We start from the raw sequence: 25,057 nt of genomic DNA on the forward strand, positions 1-25,057 counted from the left end.
CTTAAAAGGGCAAGGCAGAATTGCACCCTCAATATCCCTAAGGCTACACTGCAGTGATCTTGGATTCCAGGAAGTGGTAGGCTCAGGTGCTCTCCCTCACTGGTTTTTCTTATTAATAATCTCTGAGACCAAATAACCGGCTTCAGAATTTTCTGGTCGGTCCCAGCAGGGCATTTTCTATATATTTATGCATATTTGCTGGAAACACTGAGACAGTATGAGAGGTTCAACTGGCTTACTGATTAAGGGAGAACAGTATAAAAATTCCATGTTTAAAACTCAGACCTAGCTTTGACTTAGCAGCCTTAAATTAACTGCCTATATATATAAATATGTAAACAAAAAAATTTAAATTAAAATCCTTTTTTCTGCATGTCCTTCCATCAAAATGTAAGAATATTTAAAACTACAAAGTTATTTACTGATTTCTATAAATTTCTACTTCTAAGTACTTAAAATTCTAAATCCATTGTTTTCTTTATTCTGTTTGCATGGAGGCAGAAATGCTGATGCATCACAGCCATGCAGTCAAATTCAAAAACGGTGACATCAGAACAATATCTACAGTAGCTGCTTTCACAAAACTGTCTGAAAGGTTTGGGCAAACTTGCATGGAATCCATAAGTAAGGACTGTGGAAGGATTTCAGAGTTCCCTCCCCCAAATATGTGAGAGTGCGATGAGGTTCTGTGGCTCTTGTGTCAAACATTCAGGAGCATCCTGGCAGGAGCAGAACACATCCAGTGCATTCCAGCTGCCACCATGGGGGGATGTGAGAAGGAAGGTGATAAAGTATTAACAAACCAAAAACCCAAATCCTGTGTCTCATAGGAATTCCACAACCCTGGTGGTACATCCAGTCTGTACCTCACATCCATGGATTGAACCTCATCTGTTGAATCTTCCATGCTGTTAGATTTCCCATCAACAGCTTCCAGCTGAATAAGTCCTGAAACTGACTTCAGTCCATTAGCAACTACATCTTGGGAAGGGATTACAGAAGCAGCACTTTCTAAGCTTTTATTTTTCAGGCAGGTTGCCAATCCATTGATCTCTATAAAAGAAAGTGAGAAATTATGACAGTAGAAACTTTGTTATTTAAATAGTTTTAAATTATAGATTGAGTAGAAAGGAAAACTGACAATGCAGTAGACTCAGTTTAATCCATGACTCATCATACCATACTGTCATTCCTCTATTCCCCTCCAAAACTGCTCTTTATGCTACATCTTTTACAGCTGAGGAAAAAGGAAAAGAATGTTTTATGTCATGTACTAAAAACCTTAGCCTGTGGAATACATACATATAGATATGTGTTATAGATAAATGTCAGATATGTATATTTTATTTAATAATCCTTTAAATACATAGGCTTTTTTTTTGAAGTCAAATTAAATATAAGATTTAGAGTCATACTATAAAAAGCTTGGTTGTGTGCAAAACTTTTCTACCTACAAAATTTGAAGGTAGGTTGCAGCAATCAAACATATTGGCAGATTAGAACTTTTCATTAACAAAAATGCTACATCAGGTACTAAAAGGGAGGAGAAACTTTGTTCTGCTTTTGCTTAAGTGGCAAAGCAAAGCTGTCTCCAGTTTCTAACATTTGTCACTGATGCAAATGTAGCTGTTCTTTCTGAGATGAAAGCAAAGAATTTATGATAATACACAGTGCTCTGCCTCAGATCAAAAAAATCTGAAGAGATTCAACTGTGAAAATAGGTCGGAAAAATACATCAATTTTTACCTGGCTGATTGAGAACAAGGGCCTTTGGTTGCTTTTCCACATTCAAAGTTGATGGAATCTCCAGCTTTGGCTCTTCCTTCTGAAATCAAGTAATGACTCAGCTGTATTAGAGGGAGGACTGTAACCTTCATGGAACCAACTGGACTCAAAACTTGTGAGACTGCCCAGGGCAAGGACATTTTTTCCCTTTTTAGTTAGGCATAGCATATTTTTAAAATTAAAAAAGAAAACATTCTCTGAAAGTAACTGAACAAACAGTTTCCTTAGTAGATTAGAAATGAAAACCTGACTGTCACTTCTTAGCTGGACACAACTGCCTTTTTTTCAATCCCATATTCCTGACAGATGTAACAAAGAGCCCAGTAACTAAGTCACTGGCTGGTACAAAGCAGGAAGGCACATCAACAGCAGCCATCTTTACAGCTCCAGAATGCAGGAATGGGCTGTTGCCCCTTGCTAGGTAGTGAGGGGGACAATTATCCTACCTGCAAAGTCTGCATAAAAAAGCTGTGTCTCTGTAGCAGTGACTGTAACAACAGCAACAGTCACTCTCAGTTTGAAATGCATCTAAAATCTGGGTCTAGAGTGTACCTAAGTACACTTACTAACATAGAACTACCCTAGAATTTAATTTCCACATATGATAATAAAACAAAACAAGAAAATCCTGCAACCATATACTGTCTCATACCTTTACTTCTGGAGTTTCACTCTTCCTTGTTCTCTTCATTATTTCATCTATTCTCTATAAATCAAAATAAATTTGAGGATGAGATGGCAGAAAGAATATGTAACACAAGAGACGGGGAAAAAAGACAAAGAACCTTTTCTTTACTGTCATGACATCCTCTCTGCCTGTCTTGGAAAAGGGAGAACAAATAAGAAAAATAAAGAAAATTAAAGAAAGAAAACATCTTGCAGCTGGCTTTAACCTATCAGATCTTACAGAACGTCACTTTCTCAGCAGATGCACTTTAGAAACAAGTATTTTTAATAGCAGGTGTTTGCAGCTATGAGTTGTGCTCAGTTCTGGAACAAGACATTTGTTTAAAACCAACAGTGGTTATTTTAATCTAGTTGCTTTTCCAACTATTTCCAAACAGTTCCTTTAAAAATAGTTAGCCTTTTTGGAATAGAAGAGCAAAATGAAATGTCTGAAGTTATTCCTGCTGGAAATGTGTAAGGCATAATCCTAAAATACTTTTGTTTTCCATCTTTCTTCATTAAAAAGGAAATTATTTGACATGTAAAACACTTTGGTTTGATAGTCTAACTTGCAACATACCTCCAGTTCAGTGGTGAGCAGTTTAAAACATATTGGAAAAACATATATGGATAGATGACCTTTTGTAACCAGACAGGGGTTCTGCAGCTGTTCTCTTTCCTGCCACAGAGCTGTAAACAAAGCTCATTTATGCAGCTTCAGCCATTTCTGTGTGCAGCAGTGGCCAGACAATCCTGCTCCTCTGCATAATGCAACCAGAGACAGCCAGGTAGGGGAAAAGTAGTTTGTTAATCACAAACTTTCTCAATTAATGACACAGAGCTTTTGTGGAATAAGTTTTAAACAAAGTCACTCATGTCTCTCGGTAGTTAGTGATGTCCTGGGTTGGGCAGCAATTGATGTTTGCCTTGGCATGTCATTCCTTGCTTGTCTCAGGCATTTAACCTTTCAGGTAGAGGCTGGCTCTGTATTTGCTCAGTGTCTAATAGAAAGTCATTTGCCTCAGGCAATTCCATTTTGTTACAAATTTTGATGTCTGTGTTCCCCTAACAGGCAAGTAACAAATACTAAATTTGGCATAACTATTCACCTCTAATCCCTCCAGATTACTGTTAGTAGATACTGCTGGGTGCTTCCTGGGTTATGTATTTAAACAAGAAATGAAATAATTATCCTGAGATGCAAATATTCACCTTCTTCCGCTCCAGCCTTTCTTGCTCAATTTGCTGCATGATTTGTTCCCTTTCAAGACGAAGTTGTTCAGCTGCCTCACGGGCTTTGACTTCTGCTTCTTCCCTCTAATGAAAATGTGCAAAATATGTTAGGGCCATTATTTATTTCAGGCAGCAAATTTTAGGAAGTATTTTTTACATGTATAAAAATTTCACATTTCTGTTTGAGATTATACCTGTTTCTCAAGTTTGGCTTGGAGCTCTTTTTCTTGCTTTTCCTTTAGCATTTGTTCTTCCTCAGCTCTTCTCCTGGCTTCCTCTTCTGCTTTTTTTCTAGCTGCCTCTTCTTCACGTTTTCTTTCCTCCTCCTTCTTACGAGCTTCTTCTTCCAGACGAAGTCTTTCTTCTTCTGCCTTTCTTTTCTGCTCTTCTCTTTCAAGCCTGCAAAAAATGTAACAGCAGGTTTAAAAGGCTTCATCTTGTTAAGCATGAATTCTATTGTAACTGATAACACATGCATCAGCACATATTTTCATGAAAGATACCAGGACACAGTGAAGACATTGAGCACATGCTCAGAATTCCAGTTGCTATCAGTTTTTTACTCCAATCTTACTTTTAATGCCTAAAATATTTCATAGACGTTATAATTTCCATTGAAAAAAACATGTGTGATCAAAGAAAACATTTCTGTTCTAATTTCAATTAGAGTGTCAATAATAAAATTAAGTTTCAAGAACAAAGACAACCCTTTCCCCGGTACTTGACACCCAGAACGCTGATATCTATAAACAAGCAAGTTCTTTTATCCTTTACTTCATCTAAAGATAAACAGATGGGGATAAGTAGCAGCAAATTCCACAAAACACAGTGGAACCCTGGAAGGAGTGGGTCTAAATTCCACCCGTGTTGTTCCCCAGCACACTGAGGGACATCATGCTCTTAAGAATTGTTTTGTAGGTGATTATTCTTATCATTCTGTCAGGGCCAAAATGGCAGGAGCTGGTCATTCCACTCCCACCCCACCCACCATGTTTTTAAGAAGAAAACCCAAAGCTGAATCTAGACATGCAGAGTTAGTGATTTCCTGTTTGGGGTTTGAAGGAAGTGCATGGTTTGCTGACACTTGCAACCTGCATCCCATGTGGAGAACCACCTTAAAGCCTGTTCCCAGAACAGAGCCAGAATTTCACTGCTCAGACACAGCAACTTTTATTCTGCTCACACTCAGAGCCCTCACTGCCTGCAGCAGAGTTGGGCAGGAAAATGAACTTCAGGTTAATTATGAGTGATTCAGGCTTTGCCATTTAATGCATATCCTGCTGCTGCAAGACTGTTTCTGCTATGTGATCTTGCTCCTTTAAAGCCACCTCAAATATTTTTTTTACAATGTAAAATACCTCAGGTATGTCCAGACTGCAGTGTGTACTACACTTCAGCATGGACATGTGCTTGAAGTATTTGAAAAAGTAATAGGTTATTCAGGGTTCTTGAAGAGGCCAAATTATTATTTTCTAACTTCACTAATCACAGAAACTGCAAAAGACACTAATAAAATATGAATCTGAAATGAAAGAAATAAACAAAAGCACGTAAGCTCCCACTTGATTCCAAAACTAACACAGTTTCAAGCATCTTCAGTGCTACAGGTTAAATTATTAGGTAATAACTTTCAGAGAGCAATAGGGAGACCTTTCTCGTTCTTCTCTTTCCTGTCTCTCCCTTTCCTCTTGCTCTTTTTGCAGGCGGGCCTGTCGTCTTTTTTCAGCTAGAATTTTTGCAGCTTCTTCTGCATCACTTGTTCCTGCTGTGATCTTCCCTAGGAGAAGACAACCAAGGGTGGAAAGTGAGACAGGGAACAAAGAGAGTGCCCAGCAATTCCAGGTTCATACAGTGGCTGAAATGGGCCTGGTTCAGAGTGGTAAGACACCTTTTTAAAAGCACACTTCAGCATTTTCAGCAGAAAGAAGATGGAATAGAGGTAAGGATATCCCTGGATGTCAGCATTTGCACACCCTCATTAACGAATGCTTTTGGTACATTAGGGAAACCTGTGTATTCACAGGCTCCAGTATGTATCTTTACACATTCTCATAAGCCCGTGACTGAGCAGCTTCATGAAAAGAACAGCTCATCACTGTTTAAAAGCTCAGGTACCCATGGTATCTTGCACTGATGTCTTGCAGTAAGGCTCACCTTCACTGTTCTCAGCCTTTCCAGCAGAAGGCACGTGCTTCTCAGGAGCCACCTGGCCCACATCGTCAGCACGTGCTCCTGGGGACTTCAGGTGACTGACATTTTCTTTCTCCTTGTCTGCTTTCTTTTTAGGTGTTTCCTGGCTGAGACTGGAAGTGGCACGATGCTTCACAGGAGAAGCAGGATATTGTTTGGTGTTTTTAGGAGACTGGGGATAAGTCTTTGCCACTGTCCTGATGAGGGAAAACAACAAACAAGGCCAGATGTTACGCAGCTTGGAATCAAACTCCATCTTCACATTTCTCATTCTTTCTTGTCTCTGGCTACAGAGAAGTATCAGCTGTTTTGCACAATACTGAAAAGAACCACCTGGATGCAATCAGAACTTAAAATGCATGGAACTGACATGAAAGGGCACACAATTACAGAAAATTCCCATTAAAATAAACCAATAACACTGTCTAAGGTCTAGGTGAGAGATAGGAAATTGTGGACTACCTAAACCAATGATTTTAGTAACGACCATTTGAAAAGAATTCTGCCAACTTTACTGTTTCTACAATCCTTTTCAACATGAAAACCAAAGCTACGGCAGCTCTCTGTCTGTAGAAATTATAATGAGCTACAGTGTGCTGCTTTCATCTAAATACCACCTTGCCAAACATGGTCTTTTTCGAATAGTATCTGATTTTCCAAGAAAGCACCAAATACCAGTATATACTGGTAAGTAAGGCTGGGTACTACAGAAAGAGACAGAAATAATCAAACCATTATATTGTCAGCAACACTGTTTGAGTTAGTGCTTTTTACAGCACCAACAAAACAGACTCCAGACTCCAAACTCAGCCCCTGCAGCCTTTCACAAGTGGTGATGGTGATGCACAGCAGCAGTGCAGCCCATTGCTCGTCTGGCTGTTGCACACTTCAGGTGAAGTGAAAACGCTGAGGTCAGTTCTGGGAAAACGGAAGGGTAAAGATACCTGACAGTCACTGAAAATGGGTGCACATAAAGAGAACAGATTACCAGGAAACATAAACCTACACACAAATACCATTCATTATTTATGTAACACCAGGAACAAGCACTTGTAACATGAAGAAAGGCTGGGAAGTGTGAGTAAGCAGTATAAGAATAAAGAGATTACAATCTGAAAATAACGATTTATGTGAGCCTCATTAGAATAAATTATCTTACATTAAAGTGAACATCACACATGTATTTCTAACTTTTTTTCCTGGATATGCAATTATGATATAAATGTATTATCCCTTATCACTTTTTTCATCTACACAATATAGAGTTTCATATACTGTAACAAGCTTTCTGGACTATACATTCATTGTGGCAGACCACAAGCATGAAAAACAAGAACAACAGCAGAAAATTAATGGACTGGAGTGGCAAGTTTTGTATAGATCTAACTATAGTATTGTATGGTCAGAGACTATTATAACCAGAACAGCATTTGCATTACAGAGTGGACAATAAAAATAAGACATCTTTCAACTCCTCCCCAAACTCATGAATTCTATAGCAAAAAGGGTTCTTTTCTATCCTCTTAGACTGCATTTGAAAGAGGTTGAGACATTGGAATACAAGGAGCTCACTCAGAGCTGCCTGGTTAGTGGGGAGGAAAACACTGCAGAGTATTGCACCATCCCTATTTTCTTACTCCCACTGAAGAGCCACCACAGACTCCAAAAGCCCTCAGGCTGCAGGAACAGTAGCACCCAACTAAATTTGAAGTTCACCTCAGGTACCCCCTGCCTGCAGGCCCAGGAGCTCCATGTCAGCTCAGGTCCTCACCCTTGGTCCTTGGCTGAGCTCAGCTGTATGTAAGCCTGTTCTTCTTGGCTTCCTAACCTGCTGATCCTGATATGATGTCCTGGCTTGTCCTTGGACTTGCCTCACTAAGGCCTTTGTGTTGGCTGTCACTGGGCTCTTGGTTGACCCTGGTCACTTCCTTTGCCTGCTATGGAGTGGGCTGCTGTGGGCAAGATCCCTATCCTTGTCTGTCCTGCTGCCACCCACAACTCCTGCTGTTCCATGACAGAAGCAGGCTTTGGAAGATGTGAACAGGCAAGCCTGATTCCAGTTCTTGGGTAAAAAAGCAATGGGAGAAGCCAATCAGTTTGGTTGTGTTGACCAAATCTAATTTTAGCATTGTCTTTAGATTCCTCTTTAGGATATAGATGGATCTCCAGGTCCCTCTGAAAGCAAAGGCAGATTTCAAGGTCCCACCTACACATGTACATCTCACACGTGCCTCATCACTGCAGTAATTTCCAACTGCATTTCATAAAAATATAATTGGTAAATAAAGAGAAAACATTTTTCTCATGTTTTTCTGCAGCACAGAGGGTGCTTCTTGCTAATTAGACACCTCTTCAAAGCAGAATCCCTTCTCGCTGTCTTTGGTTCACATTTCCAACTTTACCACACACTCTTCGCAATGATTTTGATTTAACTTGTTATGACAGAAGGATCAAAACAGGCTAATAACTAAGGCTGAGTCATTCTCAGTATTAGTACAGAAGTAATTGTTCTCTAATAAAGACATGACAATCAAAGAGGTCGGTAAGAAGTAGTCTAGTCATGAGAGCCACATATCTTGCACTGCATAGGCATTAGAGCAGACTGGCTGTACAACTCAGCTGGTGGATTACAGACATGTGCTGAATGTATTATTTAGGTACTGCACTTTTTTTTTTTTTTACCAAAACTGCTACAGGCTCTGAGACCAGAAGAACAAGAAAATAGTAGAGTTTCATATAAAGTAGCTAAAAGTGAGAAAAATAGAAAAGACTGGTAACTGCAAGGATAAGAATAGTGCAGTGTGTGTAGCACAAAGCTGAGAAAGTCCATCAGGAATATTTTTTCAGAATTTTTATGTAATTTACTGGATGCCAGTAGAAAGTATTAAATCAACATTGTTTTCCTCCTTGTATTTAAAACATACTCTCAACTTAGCATCTTTAACATTCCTTGACACAGGCAGAATTATTACTGGAAAAAGCAGTCCTTCTAAATAGTATTTCAATTATACTGCTTTACACCAGAAAGAGCCAAACTTGATTGAGATGGCAGAAAAATGGAATTATCAAGAAAAAAATATATAATCACTTGTATAGGAGCCTGTTTAGGTTTAAACCATGATAAGAAACTGGGAAACACAGAATTATGCCTGATAAGGATTAGAGAATGAAGATGACGAATCACTAAAATCCAAGAGGTGGTAGCATATCAGTTGTCAGACAGCTTACTCATTCTCAGTGACTGGATTTTGCAGGGGAATACAGAAGCACCTTCCTCTCTTCAAGAAGACATTAGTTTTCTCACCTAACTGGCCTGAGTTGTCAGGGGGGCAGCAGCACGAAAGAAGCTGCCCCTTACATGCACTGCTACAACATCTATCAGGTGTGAGCATTCACTGATCCTTAATTACAAAGGCTCCTATTCAATTACAAAAGGGATAGTCCATTCTGCAGAACTATGTCTCCGGAAGAGCGTATAAGGGGTTTTGAGCTTCCTTTTGCTACGCAGGGAAAATAAAGCACATGTAGCACACAAACCAGAGATCACATCCAGCTCCGGCCATAAACAGCAGGGCAGAGAACAGCATGCTCTCCTGAAAAGCCAGCTGTGTGGCAGGTCACTGGGTACAGCTGTTCACAAGGCTGACTGTAAATCAGAAATATTCAGCAATGTCATAGCTGCAGTGTTTTTCCCCTTTCTCCCCATTAATTCAACAAAAACTCTGCTGAAATCACACCAAGGAGGCTGCACGTTCTCAAGCCTGCTTTCTGACATTGCTCTGATCACAAGCTATTTCTGGGTTCTGACATTTTTTGCTATATCTGTGACACTGTCTCAAAAGCAGTTTTCTTTCACTCTTAGTTTTGATCTTTTGTAGCCAAAAACAGGTTCATTTCTCTTTTACATTTCTTAAAAGAGAACTCAGCATAGGTCTGTAGAATTTTTTTTGAATAACTGCATTATTACAGATGTTTCAAAATCCTGAACTGGCCCATTATCTAGCTAACTGCTAAAAAATCCCTCAAATACTCTTGATTCAACATTCTACCCATTGTTTTTATCTTCTCAAGTCAGAACAAAACCCAAGAGTAGTAAACATAGCACATACAAAATGAAATCTAAAATGGGTCACTGCAGGACATAGAAGCTACTTCTGTGGGGAATTCACCACATGCAGACACCTTTCCAATAACTCATTTTTAAACATTTTATGAGGTTTTTTTTGTACAAGTACACTTTTTTTGTACTTGTCTGTGTTCTTATTCCATCAGTACTCTGCGATTTGACGGAGCATGCTTGCTTCTGATGTTAGAAGTGTTTCCCCCAGGCTACAGGGGGCTGTCACCCCACAGAACCACCAGGAGGGTTTCAGTTATTGAAACCATGAGCAAAGGACAATAACCAGCCTGGAATCTGGAAAGGAAGCATGAACCACCACCCATCAGCAGAACCACTCATCAGTCACCTTTCCCTTCCCCCTTCCTCCTTCTCTCATGAGGTTATGCTTTGGCAAAAGAAAGTGACACAGAGGCTTGTCACAGCTTTCAATTTCAATTCACTGGCTTATGCTACGATTCATCTGAAAACACTTAAAACTAAACCCTACTTCCCTGATTCAGTCAGGTGCCATTGATTTATTTAGGGACTATTTGCCCAAAGACATGTGAAGGACACAGGCTTTATTGCCTTCCTGATCTATAAGAAAGTACACTTACCTTTTCTCTGAGGGATACTGCAAGAATAAACCAATTAATGTATAGATCTTCAAAGATGAAGCATAAAACAAAAAAATTACCCAAACCCTCATCCTGTTATTATTGATCTTGTGAAAGATCTGAAGAAAAGGAACACTTTACACCATCAGTATCCAATAGCAATTGAAAAAAATTAAAGATAAATTCTCAATTGTTCACACTCTCTAATCCATTAACTTTCATCTTTGTCAGCTGATCAAAGATTAAGATTCAAAATAATAGTTCTGGATTTCTTTCTGTGACATTTCTTAAAATATTAACTCTTCCAAATAACATCAAGTTTTGAATTCCTTCCCTGCTTTTAATTGTAGTTCAGCATATTTTTATTTTTTCCCATTTTCTCCTTTTTACATCTATATCTGTTCACTTGTCTCAGATGTTATGTTTTTGGGCTGACCTTTTTTTGTTTCTCAGTAAATTTGCCCATTCAAAACATTAGTATTTTATTTATGTAACTACTGCAACTCTCTTCTGCCAATAATCACTATGTCTCTTTAGGCTGAAATTTTATTGTCTTGTTTGATCCTATTTCCATTACTTTACCATGATAAAAAGAGCTTTTTATTAAACAAATAATGAAGTAACATATTAAGAAGACAAGGTACTGCCACTCAGAAACCAAGATGACAACTGTGAAAACTGGTATCTAGAACAATACCAAGGAAACTTGAATGCCAAGTCACATATTCTTAAGAAAAGAAATGCATACAGCTAATTGTCATGTTATTCACTGGCCACACTTGATTCTTTCCTCAACATCTTTAGAGCTAGGGGGCTATGCAGGATCACTGACTACTAATGCTGTACAATATGTATTCTTATTTCTTCCAAGGTATTTTTTCTGTCATATAGTGTGCTAGAAGGAGAAAGATAAACCATGTAAAAGATCATTAGGTTTGCAAGGAGAATGAGTATTTGTATATATATTTAGTCAGACTAAAATTATACTTAAATGTCAGATAATGATCTTGCTGGTCAGTGGATTTAAATACAGGCAGTAAAGCTTTCGGAACCTTTCTTTAGATTGTATAATCTTATCTCCTCAATGAAAATTAACAGTGGAATTTGAGTTGTATGAAAAAATGCATATTATATTATGACTATTATTATCTCTATCTAATAATACAGTATGGTCATTAGGGCACTTTTTGATTTTAGAGTTATGGAGGGGAAGTTTTGAAAGTGTTGAAGCAGAGCTCTCTTTCTGCAATCAGCAATAAACATGGATTTAAACTCCATTTACTGTATTTCTCATAAGGTCATGAAGGGTGTTCTAATTGGGCCACGTTAAGATTAAATGCTCAGTAATACATTTCTAGCCACGGTCAGAATCAGAGTCTCTTGAGAAAAAGAAGGAGGGGGCGGGGGGGCGGGGAAGTGATCACTACTGTGGCTCACAATCACAGAGAAACCCACCAGGCTTCTTAATTCCTTCATGCAGCATCTGTTTCTTCTTCTAAAAACAGTATTCCTTATAGGCATGAAAACACTTTACTCTACAAAGATAATTTGCACCTCTGGGAAAAAAATCTCCGTAATTCCCTAATTTTTTATGGAAATTAATGCTACAGATTAAGACTGGGCCTACCTTTCTCATGAAGCACTAAAGAGCTGTCTCCCAAGAACTTTTAACCACTGGACATTTCTCTGATGGTCTACACTAACCTTCGTCTGCCCAGCAAGAAGCATTTGACTCTTAGCTAATTCATTTCCCACCAATCATTTTGCTTAACTAAATGTGTCTCATGGTGTGTCTCTTATACTGGCTGAACAAACTGAAAAATGCATTCTGAACAGGGAGTATCAGTACTTGCAGAATAATATACAGTCTTAGAGCCCAAACTTTTTTTTTTTATTTTACATTGCAGGGTGCTACTAGACAATGATCTACTCAAAACTGTAATAAGAAAGATGATTGTCATTAACATTGCATTTCATTCAATTTTTCACAAAATGGATGTAGTTCCTACCACAGAATCTGATGACATTACATATATAATATTGGAAGTTTGAGAATTTGTAACCTTATAATACAAACAAAGAATTGCAGTGTCCCAGTTACGTGCAAGGGGATGTCTAAACCAGAAAGAATGCCGAGAGTCAGTCAGATGGTTTCCTTATGTTGTCTAACATCAGATTCACACACAAAATCATCCCCCACTAAAGAGCTATGCCCTGAGAGCTGAAACAGAAAAGGAACACCAGCTGGTTTTTCAGGCAGAAGAAATTTGTCAGAAAGGGGATCATCAAGCCAAGGTTCAAAATATGGCCAGCTTCAGATTAAAAAAGGATAAATAAATAAGAGAATTTTCAAGACAGAAGTGGCACCCACAAACAAGGTCTAAGGGAAAAACCCCAAACCACTCAACCAGTCAAATAAATTAGGCAAATACTGTAGACCAGGACTACTTTAGCATACTCCTACATTAGAGCCAGACTTAATATTCTGTTCTAAGAAAACTGGAGAGCCATTTGCTTAGACTTGAATTGCAAGCTGTGGTATATATAATGAGTTTTCAGCAAAAGACAATCAAGAAAAGCAAGTCAGTTGCCAGTAAGCCCAGATGTGCTATAGATCCACAGCTCTGCATTAAAAAAAAAAATAAAAGCAGCTAAACCACAGAGGTCTGCAAATGAGCAAAGGTTAAAACCAATGGCTTAGATGACACATGCTTAAGTGTATTTATGGCACCAGATGGTCATGCCAACAATAGGAAACGCATATATTAAATGCTGGAATTTCTAGTTAGTATTCATGATGAGTGCATTTCTTCACATTAGGCAGTGTCTTCAAAATCAAACAAAAAAAAGCATATTTTAAAATAAATGTGAGGTAAGATTTCATATGAATAATGAAATGCAGTGTAATCTCAAGACTGAGAAAAAGTAAAGAGAACTGTCTCTTGTGGGTACTAACACAATATTACAGATATCAGATTTGTCATTTATACCTCTCCTCTCATCCGTCTGTATACGTGTTTATGTATAAGTAAAATTAACTAGATTTTATACAATACTTCAAAGGAAGATCCTCAAGAATCTATGCCTCATTTACAGGCAATAAGAAATTCACAGGATATTAGTCCACTAATAAGAAAGGCATACTTAGGTGTTGCAGGCGATGCAGATCTTCTGGATATGGCAGCAGGAGAATCAGACCTTCTCAGAGGAGACCCCATACCTGATGATGAGCCAGGTGTTGCAGGTCGCTTCTCCTTCTTTATCTTCTCAGTCTAGAAGCACAGCTCATTTTAATTTCCATAATTAGGATCAATAAATCAAAAATGCATTTGATTGTTTTACTAGCAAGATGGCATATAAAGAGGTTTGTGTGGCACACTGGTAAAAGCTTTTTAAACAGCAGCTCACAACTGATATGCTATTAATAGTTTTTTATTTTACACAGACACAGCACACACCCACCCCTGCCTTGCATGGGCAGAGCATGCAAATTTCAGTTAAGTAATACACATCACAGCCTCTGCAAGAGGTCTTGGGAGGGGCAATGGCACTGGGTGGAATCTTCAAAATCATCCATATGCCCCTGCTTAGACATGATCAGCAGTGCAAACAGGCATCTCACAGAAATGCTGCCGCATGTAACACTGAATCACACCCAAGACTGACACAAATCTTTCCTCTCAGCTTTGGTTCTGTCTTGCCGCTAATTTAGATGGCATGAATCCCCCTATCATTAAGTATTACAAGATACAGAACCTTCCGTAAATATTATATAATTTTTATATTATTATATTATAACATAGAATGTTTTTTTAAAGCATGCCTTAAGCTGTGTACACTCAGTGAAGGTGAGTGACTTGCCTTTTCTTTTCTGGAAACTACAGTGGATCGATAATGCATTTTTTAAGCCAACAGCATTAAAAATGTCCACAGAAAGAGTTAAAGCAATTGGTGTAAAACAGAGGCATTATCAATACACTTGGGGAGTTTCTGAAATATATGAAGCTTGCTCATTAATCAGCAAGACTGGATAGTCACATTCAGGGGGGAATTCTATTTGTCATCCCCATTCCCAGAAGTTACAAGCAAGTCCAAAAACATACACTTCAGTGCCTCAGTTCTCTGAAAACAGGGGTGTTGGTGTTCCAACACTCAACACTGATTCCCAGGAGGAAGAAGATATTAAAATGTTCGTTAACGGGAGCACAAAGGCAACAGGTGTTGGCAGAGCTTACTTTTCTACTCCTGTTTCTTATAGCAGGGGAAGCACTTCATTTGTATTCATGTAAAGGGAAAGATAACAGGCAGAAGCTGCATCAGTTTACCCAGCAGTGAAATCAAAACCATTACAAACTCACCTGAGTAACTTCAGCTGCAGGTGGCCCTTTCATGGCATTGGCAGTGGAGGGTGAAGTTGCCTTCTTCCTGTCGGTGCTTCGGGTGGGGGAAGGCTTGTAGGGAGATTTAAGAGGACTAGCTGGTGCTACACGAGGACAGATATGGAATACTAAAGAGTTATAGTACAATAGCAAGAGCAAAAGGGAGCACAGATAGAGGAAGTAAAGGAGGGGGAGAAAACAGCATACTTTCATGTTATAATGTTCAAAGGTAGTTTTAAAGTGTTTTTGAGCGTTTTAAAATATCACATATAATGCATTTAACATGATCCCGTGTTTGTTATAAATGTCTCAACTGAAACATTTTATAGGAAAAAGTTATCTCTAAAATATTGCTCTCTTACTCATATACCTTTTGAATCACCTGACTAATACTGTAACTCTTTTTTCTTCTAAGAAGTCCAGCTTCCTTTGCATTTGATGAAAAGATAATGCTAGTTGGGTGATTTTTGAACACATACTGCAGAACAAGAAAGGTGACAGAAGCATAGCAGGTTTTGTCTTTTTTAAAGCCTAAACATGCAAAGGCTCCTAAATACGTTAATTAGTTTCCCAAATAATATTTAATTAAAAAAAAAACAAACAAAAAAACAAACAAAAAAACCCCGCCCCAAACCTAAACTCTGCTGTAGGTATTTCAGTTATTGTTATTTGAGGGAGACATCAATTTGAATGTAACACATGCATTACAGCTTACAGGGCAACTTTTTTTATTTGCAATATGAACAGGATTTTTTAAAATGGGATATTTTACTCCTCATTTTGTTCATATTGCCTTCAAAGATGCAACTTTCACATACATATAGAACAATCAACAGAGTATATGTTTTATCACTTACACAGACACTAATTGCAATCAAGTGATAGAACGTTTCCAATTTTAGTCAACTAAAGTCAGGAGGGATATTGATTTTGAAAAAGCAGTAATTATGCACTAATGTAAAGAAAGTCAAATTCCCCAAATTTTTTTTTTTTTGGAGGCAGCCCTAATAAACTATTTATGAAGCCATTTTGAATGCTTTGATGTTTAACTGGACCTTTGTATTCTTTGACCCACTTTCCAGACAATTGGTATAAGGTACTGTATATTAACAAAAACAGTCAGAAACTTAAAAGCTGCCTAAGATAAATATTTTTACTTCAACTGTTAAAAGAATTAATTATACATCCAGTAACAACGGTTTGCCTGAATATCTTGACTTTGAGTGACATTAATAATGTGTTGCTGTAGAGTGAAATTGAGGCTCCTCATTTCTAAGCTTACGGAAAATGCAGTAGCAGAGCAATTTTGACCCCAGCATAATGACAGGAGGCACAGTATGAGCTCTTGGAAAGGAAGATCCTTCTTCCCTGTTCAGGAAGCTGCTTCTATGGTGAGAAGTACATGACAAATGGGAGATCTCCCTCAACTATTTCACTGGCAATTACTGACAAAATGTCAATGGCCTCTGAGATTGTTGTTTGCAACTTGTGCTATAGCCTGATTGCCTTGTGGAGAAATGACAAGAGGATGCTTGTTCAAAAAGCTGTTCCCCAAATCAGCTGCCCTGTTTCAGCTCAATGAAAAAGCAGTTTGCTGAACAAATTGTACCCTTGTCAGATATGCCAGCGTGTTACTTTAAAGATCCTGTGATAAAGAGAGATAAATCTGAGCGTTTACAGAAAAATGAGTGAGGAAGGACAAAAGTCATCCTTATTGATTTCTTTGATATCAAATACAAGACAGAAAAAATCATCCATAGGTGGCCTCAGCAATTCAGCTCAAAATCTTAAGCAGAAGGTACTGATCTAATTTTGAGTTGGGTTTTGCTCACTCTTGGCAGTAGTTGGTCCCTGAGCAGTAAGCAAACTGGCAACTTTCTCAAGTACTATTTGAAAACATTTCTGCTTCCAGTAGGGGCTGAAAGCAGAAATGTCTACATTTTTTTAATGTAGAAAACAAGGGAAGCAATTTTAGAGGCATTCAATATCAGTGTCCCTATGCACTGAACAGAGAAGTAACACGCAAGGGAAAGTAGGCTTACTTAGCAATTCATTTTTAAATAGCTTTGCATAAACAGCACAGATGCAGAACTTAAGCCTATTTTAACCAAGGTGGTGAAAACACTCATCTTAAAGATGATCAGTCTTTTATCTTCTAAATAGTTTAATCCTGGAAAAGTGTTTCCTTTTGCAGACAGGCATTTGGGTGTGCTTTGAGGTGCTTTTTTTGTTTGTTTTACTAAAAGTAAAAAGGGCTGTTAAACTTTTGTCTTGTTTCAGCCAACACTGTGGCTTTATAAGCAGAAACTACTCAAAGTCAGGCACTTGCCTAAGTATTAGCAGGACTGGAAACATTATTTTTGTAGATGTTTGCAAAATAATGGTTTTATTACCCTTTAAACCCTTTACACACAGGAATGGTAACTATCATTACTTAAAAATCAATAATTTCTGGAACTGACACCTTCCTATCAATATTCTGTTTTTTCATGTGTATGTACACCTATATATACAGGTGTCACATGCACGAAGTCACACAGTTAAAGGCAAAAAGATATTTAACAGATAGAAACTGGAACCCTGGTAAAAATAATTAAGGCACAATGGTGCACTGGGATTTTTGTTCTACATACTATTCGGGTATGACAGGGCTGACATTAATAAATCAATCAAAGCCTCCCAGAGTTGTCACATCCTTGTCTAAAAATCTGTTTCTTAAACGAATTTTTTTTTTTTTTGACAGTCTGCAGTTTTAATGATTTTTTTTTTTCCAAAACAGATATTCAGAACAGCACAGACAGGATAATGTGCTTTTCAAAGATTTTAAATACACTGCTATCTGAAACAACTTAGTTCATCATTGATTTTGTACTATCCTGTAAATTGTCATTTGTTTCATAGTACTCCATTTCTTCCAGCAGCTACATAAACACAGCTAAAAACATACCTCAATGGTTTCAAAGTGAGGGAGTCACATTTTTACCTGGAGTATTGTACTGCTCAGAAAGCATTAATGTACTTCTGCTTCTGGCTAAAGACGACTGTGTGGGAGTCAGCAGTCGAGAAACAATAAAGTTTTCCATTGGACTAAGATGCATGCGGTGAGCTGAAGGATGGGAGCAAATAAAATAAAATTTAAAATGCAAAGAAATAAAACCATGTTACGTTAAAATAACTGAAACAAAATGATGAAATGATGGAATGAAATGACAAAAAAAACTTGAACTTTTTGAGATTTAAAATACTTGAAGATAATTTTCATTCCCTCTGAAGAAAACTTTCTAATTTCTCCACTGTTTTAAGTTTCCCACTTATACATTACACACGGTAAGATCATGCTGTATTTTGTTTTTACTCAGAGACATATTCCATTCTGCAAAATGGTTGCTTTCATGACTCAGCACAAAAAAGGTTTGTCTTCTACCCCAGTAGGAAAGGTAAAACACTTGATAGAACAGCACAGCTGCTCACTGATTTGCCACCCATGCTGGGACTGCATTTGAAATCTGCCATCTCACCATGTTACGTAAGTCTTATTTATACAATATGCCTGCATTACTTCCTACTCCATAAATATAAGTGTCAACTATATAAGATATTTATAGACGTTCCTATTACATGTATATATAGCCATCTGTCATAATAATCTCAAAGCTACTGATGAGGGTAAGCAATTCAAAAATTAAAATAAATTTACCTTCCCCTTTTCATTCTTGAAACAAGGCTTCATAGTAATTTATTTCAGTAAATATATTTTTCCCCATTAGACTTTTAAAAAAAATGGGGTAGAAGGAAAAAAAAAGCAAACACAAAATAAACCTTAAAAAATCCTAAGAGTGAGATAAACCCTTCAGTCCTCTTTGTAGTGTTTAGCAACCACTAATCCTACAAGATGATCATCTTTTGCAGAGTCTCTTGAGGATCAGAGTTTCATAAGAAATTAATGGGCTCCACAACTTTGGTCACCAGATTGAAGTCTCCCAGGTGGCTCATAAGATGTGCACCTGCCTATAGAACATCCCATATCTACTGCCAGGCCACACCTTTGGTTTGCTTGTTTTTCCATATTTTGCTAGAAGGGCACAAGCAGTACAGTTATAGGAAATTGCTGCAGTCACAGCCTGTACTTACAACCCTGTTTGCTGGAGTATCAAAATTTGGAAACGAATCAGTTAAAAACCCATGGCATTCGTTGCTGGACTATGATCTCCAGCACAGCAGCACAGCCTTGGGACAGGCTGCAGAACCATGTTACTAATACAGACTCTTTCAGATGTTTGAGTTCCTTTGAATAACAGACATAAGCAAATCACAAAGCTATATGGACCAGAAGGGCTTTAAGCAGAAGGAGAGTTTCTGCTGGCAGGAGACCAGCATGTTCACTTGCCTCTGTCGGGGGAATGCGTTATGGCCGCTGTGGAGGACGAGAGGCGTTTACTGATTGGCGACTCCATTTGCTTTGGCAGATTCATTGTAGAAGCTGAAAGTTTGTCACATGCTGCAGAGAAACGCATTGAAGATATTTGTATTCAAACCACAGTGTTGATCATCCCCAAAAGTTAACCTTGCATTTGTACTCTTGGCACTTGCACTGATCATAGCACTGACTGGAATGAGATGAGCTCTTTCTGACTGCTGAGGACCAGCACCCTACGACACATGCTTGGCATGCAACCTTTCTGCTTGTGAATTTAATGTTCCAGTTTCACAACAGCCCGGTTTTTATACTGACACTGATAAATAATTATATATCAGATCTGAACGAGCGAAGCTATTCTGATACAAGACACTCAATACCAGCACAAGCATAAAGTTACCCATAGAAAACAAACTGCACGCATGACAAGTCTGAACTCATCTTCATTCCCCCTCCCGTCTACCTTCAGTCTGGAAGAGCTGAGGTTCATATCAGATATTATTCTAATAAGAAAATGAAACAACCAACATTTATGCATCTGTATGAGACCTCACTGTTTTAATGACTGAGCTGGCATCAGCCATTTGGCTTTATCTTTTTATGCTTGAGAAGAATTTTAAAAAATCAGACAGCTCAGTTTTTTGGTACATTTTTCTTCAGAAATACCATTTGACAAAGTCTGTTTGAGCACAATACCCATATCCTACCTTGGCTTTTATTCAACTGAATGGAAGAGAGATGTTACTCAGGTATTACTAGAGTACTAGTACATGATGAGCACTATCTGATACTCAGAAGCTAAAAGCATAGATGCTTTGTCCCCTACATTTGAACTTTATTTCTTTCAAAACCAAAAATATTTTCATCTAGAGAAATGTATGTGGCCCTAACTCTGCACCTTCTAAGTTATTGCATTCCCTATTATGTCCATCAAATCATTGCCTTAGTGGGGCTTCCAATACTAATCAATATCTGCAATTTGCCTCCATTACTACAGTAAACAACACAATTCACTACATAAAATGCTGGTATGCCGCAAAACATCAGTTGCACAGGCAAATACCTTTGCGTGTGAACAACAATTGGTAAAAAAATTGAATCTGTTTGCACAGAAACAATAGTTCTGTGAGATCACAGGCAGAATAACATTTACTGTGAATTCTGCAGGAGTAATAGCCAAGCTTAACTCCTCCTTTGAGGGAGAGAAGGAACCTACTTCTCAAAAGCACAGGCTGTGTTTTCTTTTCAAAATGTCAAGTACATTTGCAATCAAGATTAGAAATCCTGTATGCAATCCATTTGTAATTTTGGAGGACTCATCTACTTCAGAGTCCTTTTATGGGAACAATAATTTAAAAAAGCCCAACAAACCACAAATAAAACCCTGCAGGAAAAAAAGATAACTGAACAATATAAAACATGACTGCTTAAACAAAGTCAACCACTTGAGTTTGTTACAAATACCAGCTTGGCGAAAATTCATTCAGGAGGCTGAAAACCACATGGCTGTTTATACCAAATTTATTTGTTCTTAAAATATCGCAGAAGAAGGCCCTTGAGATGGATAAAGAGGGCTGTTTTGAGGAAACATGGTCTTCAAAACACATTTCCTTACTGTGCAACTGAAATTTTTCTCAACAGCACCTGTGCATGTCCATTAGAACTGTCAAATATATGCGTAATTAATTATACACACACACACAGAGCACCTGCAGAATTAACAAAGACGAGAATCTGAGCAGTAGAAGTCTACAGTTACTGAGAAAACCATGAAATGCCTCTACTGTGCTGGAATGTGAGGCATGCACTGCTCCACCATGGCAAAATTAAAAGGAAATTAAAAGACACTGGTCTACATCACTAAGGGTAATGCCGTAGAGTACCAGACTGAAATGATAAGAAAAGAGTGGTTAGGAAGAACAAGATCAGTGGATGGATTACAGTGATTAGAACAGTTATAAACAAGACACGATGGTACTGTGATTCTCTGAAATACCATTGAAGGAATCAGCAGGAGCAGTAGAGGTCACAGGGTCTGGAGGAAGGGTGTTGGCAGCTAAACCTAGAACAGGGGGTGGGGTATTTTCTGATTCACCTACACAGCAGAGAAATCAGAGCAAAAAGAGGTGAAAGAAATTACTGAATAAGTTGGGGGAGCTGGAATTAAGCACAAACTGCATCACAAAGAAAACTGATTTCTTTCTCAAAGTGTAAGAGAGTTCTTTCATTATATACATTTAACTTTCTGACTTTTCTAATGATGTATCATGAAAACTATGATATGAAATAGAGTTTGTCTTTTTAAAGTTAAGTATACTTATACACTGTTTAAAAGAGAGTAATTGTTATATTTCATCAACACCCAAACATGGATGTTTTTCCTTAAAACATCAGTTTATTCAAACCTGACAAATTCAAATAAATCGTCTGATTGAAAAGAGAAAACATGCATTTTTTTCTGAAATACAAAAGCAGCATGTGACTCATTATGTAATAAAAAGAATTTCCTCTGAAGCCAAGGCAAAAATAGCAGTAACAGAATGTACGTGGGGAAAAACCCAAACTATTTTAAACTGCACATGCTGCATAGTCATCTAGAAATTCCCATCAGGTTTTTAGAAGTACCGAACAAAAACAGATCATCTTTTGCAAGCCTTAGACAGCACTCAGTCCTTTGGTGAATATTAAATTTGCTAACTGTGTGCGTGGGAAGACAATGTGGAAGAAGCTAATAAGGGAGACAGTGCATCAGTTTTAATTTTAGCATTTAGCATCCTCCAAACAGATTCTGGTTACTCTATTAAAATGATCTGCATTCCTAAAGTTAGGAGGAACCTGTCTCCACAGAAGGTATTAGGGAGAGGAAGCCTGGCAAGCAATTACAAAGCACTTATTCACGCCCCAAGGCAGTAGCCACTACGGTACCACCCTAACTATAAACCCATCATACTTACTATCTCCACAATCTCATGCATTTTGCACTTCCAGATCTGCAATGCAGGCAGCCTGTTTCACTTACCATCTCTGCCTCCTGAGCCCGCAGCCAGTGCTCCTCCCCACGACCATCGCTTCTGCTTCTGTTCCAGCTGCTGGCTGCGTTCGAGGGACCGGCGCATCATGGCTTCTAAACGTTCCTGGTAATTTTGGTACAAACCCAGACACAAACCTCAATCAGTTATTTGGGAGCTTCCTTTCCCCGCCTTCCAAAACCAGGCTAAAAATACACAGTCCCCCTGTTGCTCCACACAAGATGATTTCAGGAGCCTGCTCACAATAAAAGAAAAAGAACTGAATAAAGAAGGTATCAGCATGCTACCTACCTCCAGATACGAGTATCCTTTGTCTGCAAGGCACTGAGGTCACTACAGAGGCCTAAGTAAATAACACAGGTTGCATCACTGCCTAGCATCTGCTCCTGCTGGTGAGGCTGCTGCTGTGCTCTGGACTTAATTTGTATAAGAATAATGCTCGACAAGCATTAACTCCTTCTTGTCTATGCAGACATCAGGATTCTTTCCCGTCCCTTTCTGAGCACAGTTAAATTGCTGCAATGCCAGTGGCTCCACCTAGTCACTCAGATAAATGATCACTTCAAACCCAAAGTAGGTTACTTTGCAGGATGCCCTACTTATTTATTTATTTTTACAAGAACTCCCTCCTTTCTTCTATTATGTTCCTTAAGTCTAGGCATTTAAGACCTTCTGATTTCTTTTCTTCTCTGAGAATTTATTTTAGTGCATGCCTACATCATACTGCTGCAAGATTTACTTTTCCCCCACCCCCCATCACCCCCATGTTCCACTCCATGAGTTAGGACTTTAGCAGGGAGAAGAATAAAATTATTTTTTTCTCTCCCCAAATCTTGCTCTACCTTTAACTCACAGCTAAGTATCCCTCTCCATCACCTTTTGACTCTCAAAGACCTCCACTGAGTTTCATTCCCACCTCCTCCCTCTGCTAGTTTCTCAGAGATTTATTGTTGTGGCAATGATCCCCGCACCTTTTCTTTTCCTCCTTTCAAGCAGATAAAATGTGGTTCTTCCCCACCCACAATTCCAGCATCTAACAGTCTCTTCCTCTCCTCCTCCCAGTACCTCACTCGCATCTGGCAACCTCCTCACCCTCACATTTCAGCAGCCCAACCCCTACCGTGAAACATAAGTCTATTCTTGCTGCCTCCAGCTCCTGCCCCAGCCAGTTTAGCCCTTTGATCCTATCAGTATTTTTGGTGCTATTCCTTATTACCTTTGCTATGTGCTTTTGGTCTAGTATAGAATTCCTACTCTTATCCACTTCAAACTGGATCCTGCAGGCTTCTGTGATTACATCATATCCATTTTGATTTTTATCAATCCCCTGATTTCTCTTCAAAATCTTTTGGAAGCTCAGATAAATTGTGTGGAAAACCCTTCACACATCTCTTGGCCAGATTACTTTCTCTCACTAATTAATGCCTTTGGTGTGGCTTTCCTGAGCTATTTTACCAAAAAAAAGTTCAGTCTTTGTTCAAGTGTGTTTACTTCAGGCTCTGCACTGGTAGTGAGCCAGTTGTCTCTGACGGAGCTCCTTCAGCACCTCCAGTAATCTCTATACTTTTATACATGTGCCTGTAAACTTTGTCTTACCTTCCTGGGCTTCCAACCCTGGTCATTGACTTTCTACATTGCCAGATGTCCCCTCATCATCTTCTGGTTATCTACAATATACTTTTGCCTCTTCCACATCTTTGAAGAATCTCCTGTACTACCATGACTTGCAGTAATTTATTTCTGAGCTCATTTTTTCCACTTCATCCAACCCTGCTACCAGTTATCCATCAGTATCAACAGCAAGCCACTACCTTTTAATCTTTAAGCGCTCTTCTAATTTTATTACAAACCACTTGCACTATAAAATATTCTATTACCCTCTATACAAGGAGTGAAAAAAGGAAATTCTTGCATCCTCTATCATTCCCAGCTCTCCTGTCCCTGTTACCTTTTGGCCAGGTGACCGACCCTGCTCTGTGAGAATTTCTGCTGCTGTCTCCAGGAAGATGATCTTTCAGTGGTGTTGTGAGCTCCCGGTCTATCAGGTAACATCATTCAAAGACCACTGAGAGCAGGCAGCTGCTTCCCTGCCCTCCCTCCCCCCCTTCATCCCCCTCCTCTGTCTACTCAGAGCCATCAGTGTCCAGGCAGGCATGAAAATGAGAGCTCTGTCTCTCTCCTTCTCCCTACAGAGCAAATGAACAAGCTCCACAAGGCTCAAGCACAGCCTCTTCTGCAAGAGCACAGAAACCCCCCACAGCCCTGAATACCCCATTTGCTTCTTGCACACACCCTGCCTGGGAAAAGGAAACAATCTTCCACTCTCTGGAATCTAAAGTCAGTCCTCTCTACTTTAGTTTGCTAGTCTTTCTGTCTTCTCTTACTACTTGATGATACACGTTTCACATTTAAATCCTGCGTGTGCAGGCTTTGCATTACAAGTTCATGCTTTTTTAGCTTCCCACCTCTCTACCTTAATTCTGTTTAAGTCCCTTTCTTAGTCTTTCCAAATCTCATATATTTCATCCCTGCAGTGTGCTTTTTTGGGCAACTTTCTTCTACTATGCAGCTTGCCCCAATCTATCTTTCTACCCATACTCTTTACCATGGAAAACCACCCTCTCCCTTCTTTCACATTAAAG

The 25,057-nt window shown here is 38.7% G+C and overlaps 1 protein-coding gene across 7 annotated transcripts in view; it reads right to left on the minus strand.

Moving 5' to 3' along the window:
- Positions 1-25,057, minus strand: part of MAP7D2 (MAP7 domain containing 2) — an 80,632-nt gene that overhangs the window by 3,248 nt on the left and 52,327 nt on the right. Inside the window, exons 4-16 of one of the 7 annotated variants that reach the window (XM_066176919.1) lie at positions 22,406-22,520; positions 21,383-21,481; positions 19,357-19,467; positions 17,953-18,075; positions 14,949-15,073; positions 13,735-13,862; positions 5,839-6,071; positions 5,335-5,461; positions 3,879-4,083; positions 3,664-3,768; positions 2,438-2,491; positions 1,747-1,825; positions 867-1,053 (exon numbers count right to left, since the gene is read on the minus strand). In XM_066176919.1, coding sequence (XP_066033016.1) covers positions 867-1,053; positions 1,747-1,825; positions 2,438-2,491; positions 3,664-3,768; positions 3,879-4,083; positions 5,335-5,461; positions 5,839-6,071; positions 13,735-13,862; positions 14,949-15,073; positions 17,953-18,075; positions 19,357-19,467; positions 21,383-21,481; positions 22,406-22,520 — 1,691 coding nt within the window. Of the gene's footprint in view, positions 1-866; positions 1,054-1,746; positions 1,826-2,437; positions 2,492-3,663; positions 3,769-3,878; positions 4,084-5,334; positions 5,462-5,838; positions 6,072-13,734; positions 13,863-14,948; positions 15,098-17,952; positions 18,076-19,356; positions 19,468-21,382; positions 21,482-22,405; positions 22,521-25,057 lie in introns of all 7 variants that reach the window. The other 6 variants (XM_066176918.1, XM_066176920.1, XM_066176923.1 and 3 more) reach the window with 6 other exon arrangements.

Source organism: Chamaea fasciata, unplaced genomic scaffold, assembly GCF_029207755.1.
Source record: "Chamaea fasciata isolate MVZ Bird 193981 ecotype frontalis unplaced genomic scaffold, bChaFas1.0.hap1 SCAF_2, whole genome shotgun sequence".
Classification (NCBI taxonomy): Eukaryota; Metazoa; Chordata; class Aves; order Passeriformes; family Sylviidae; genus Chamaea; species Chamaea fasciata.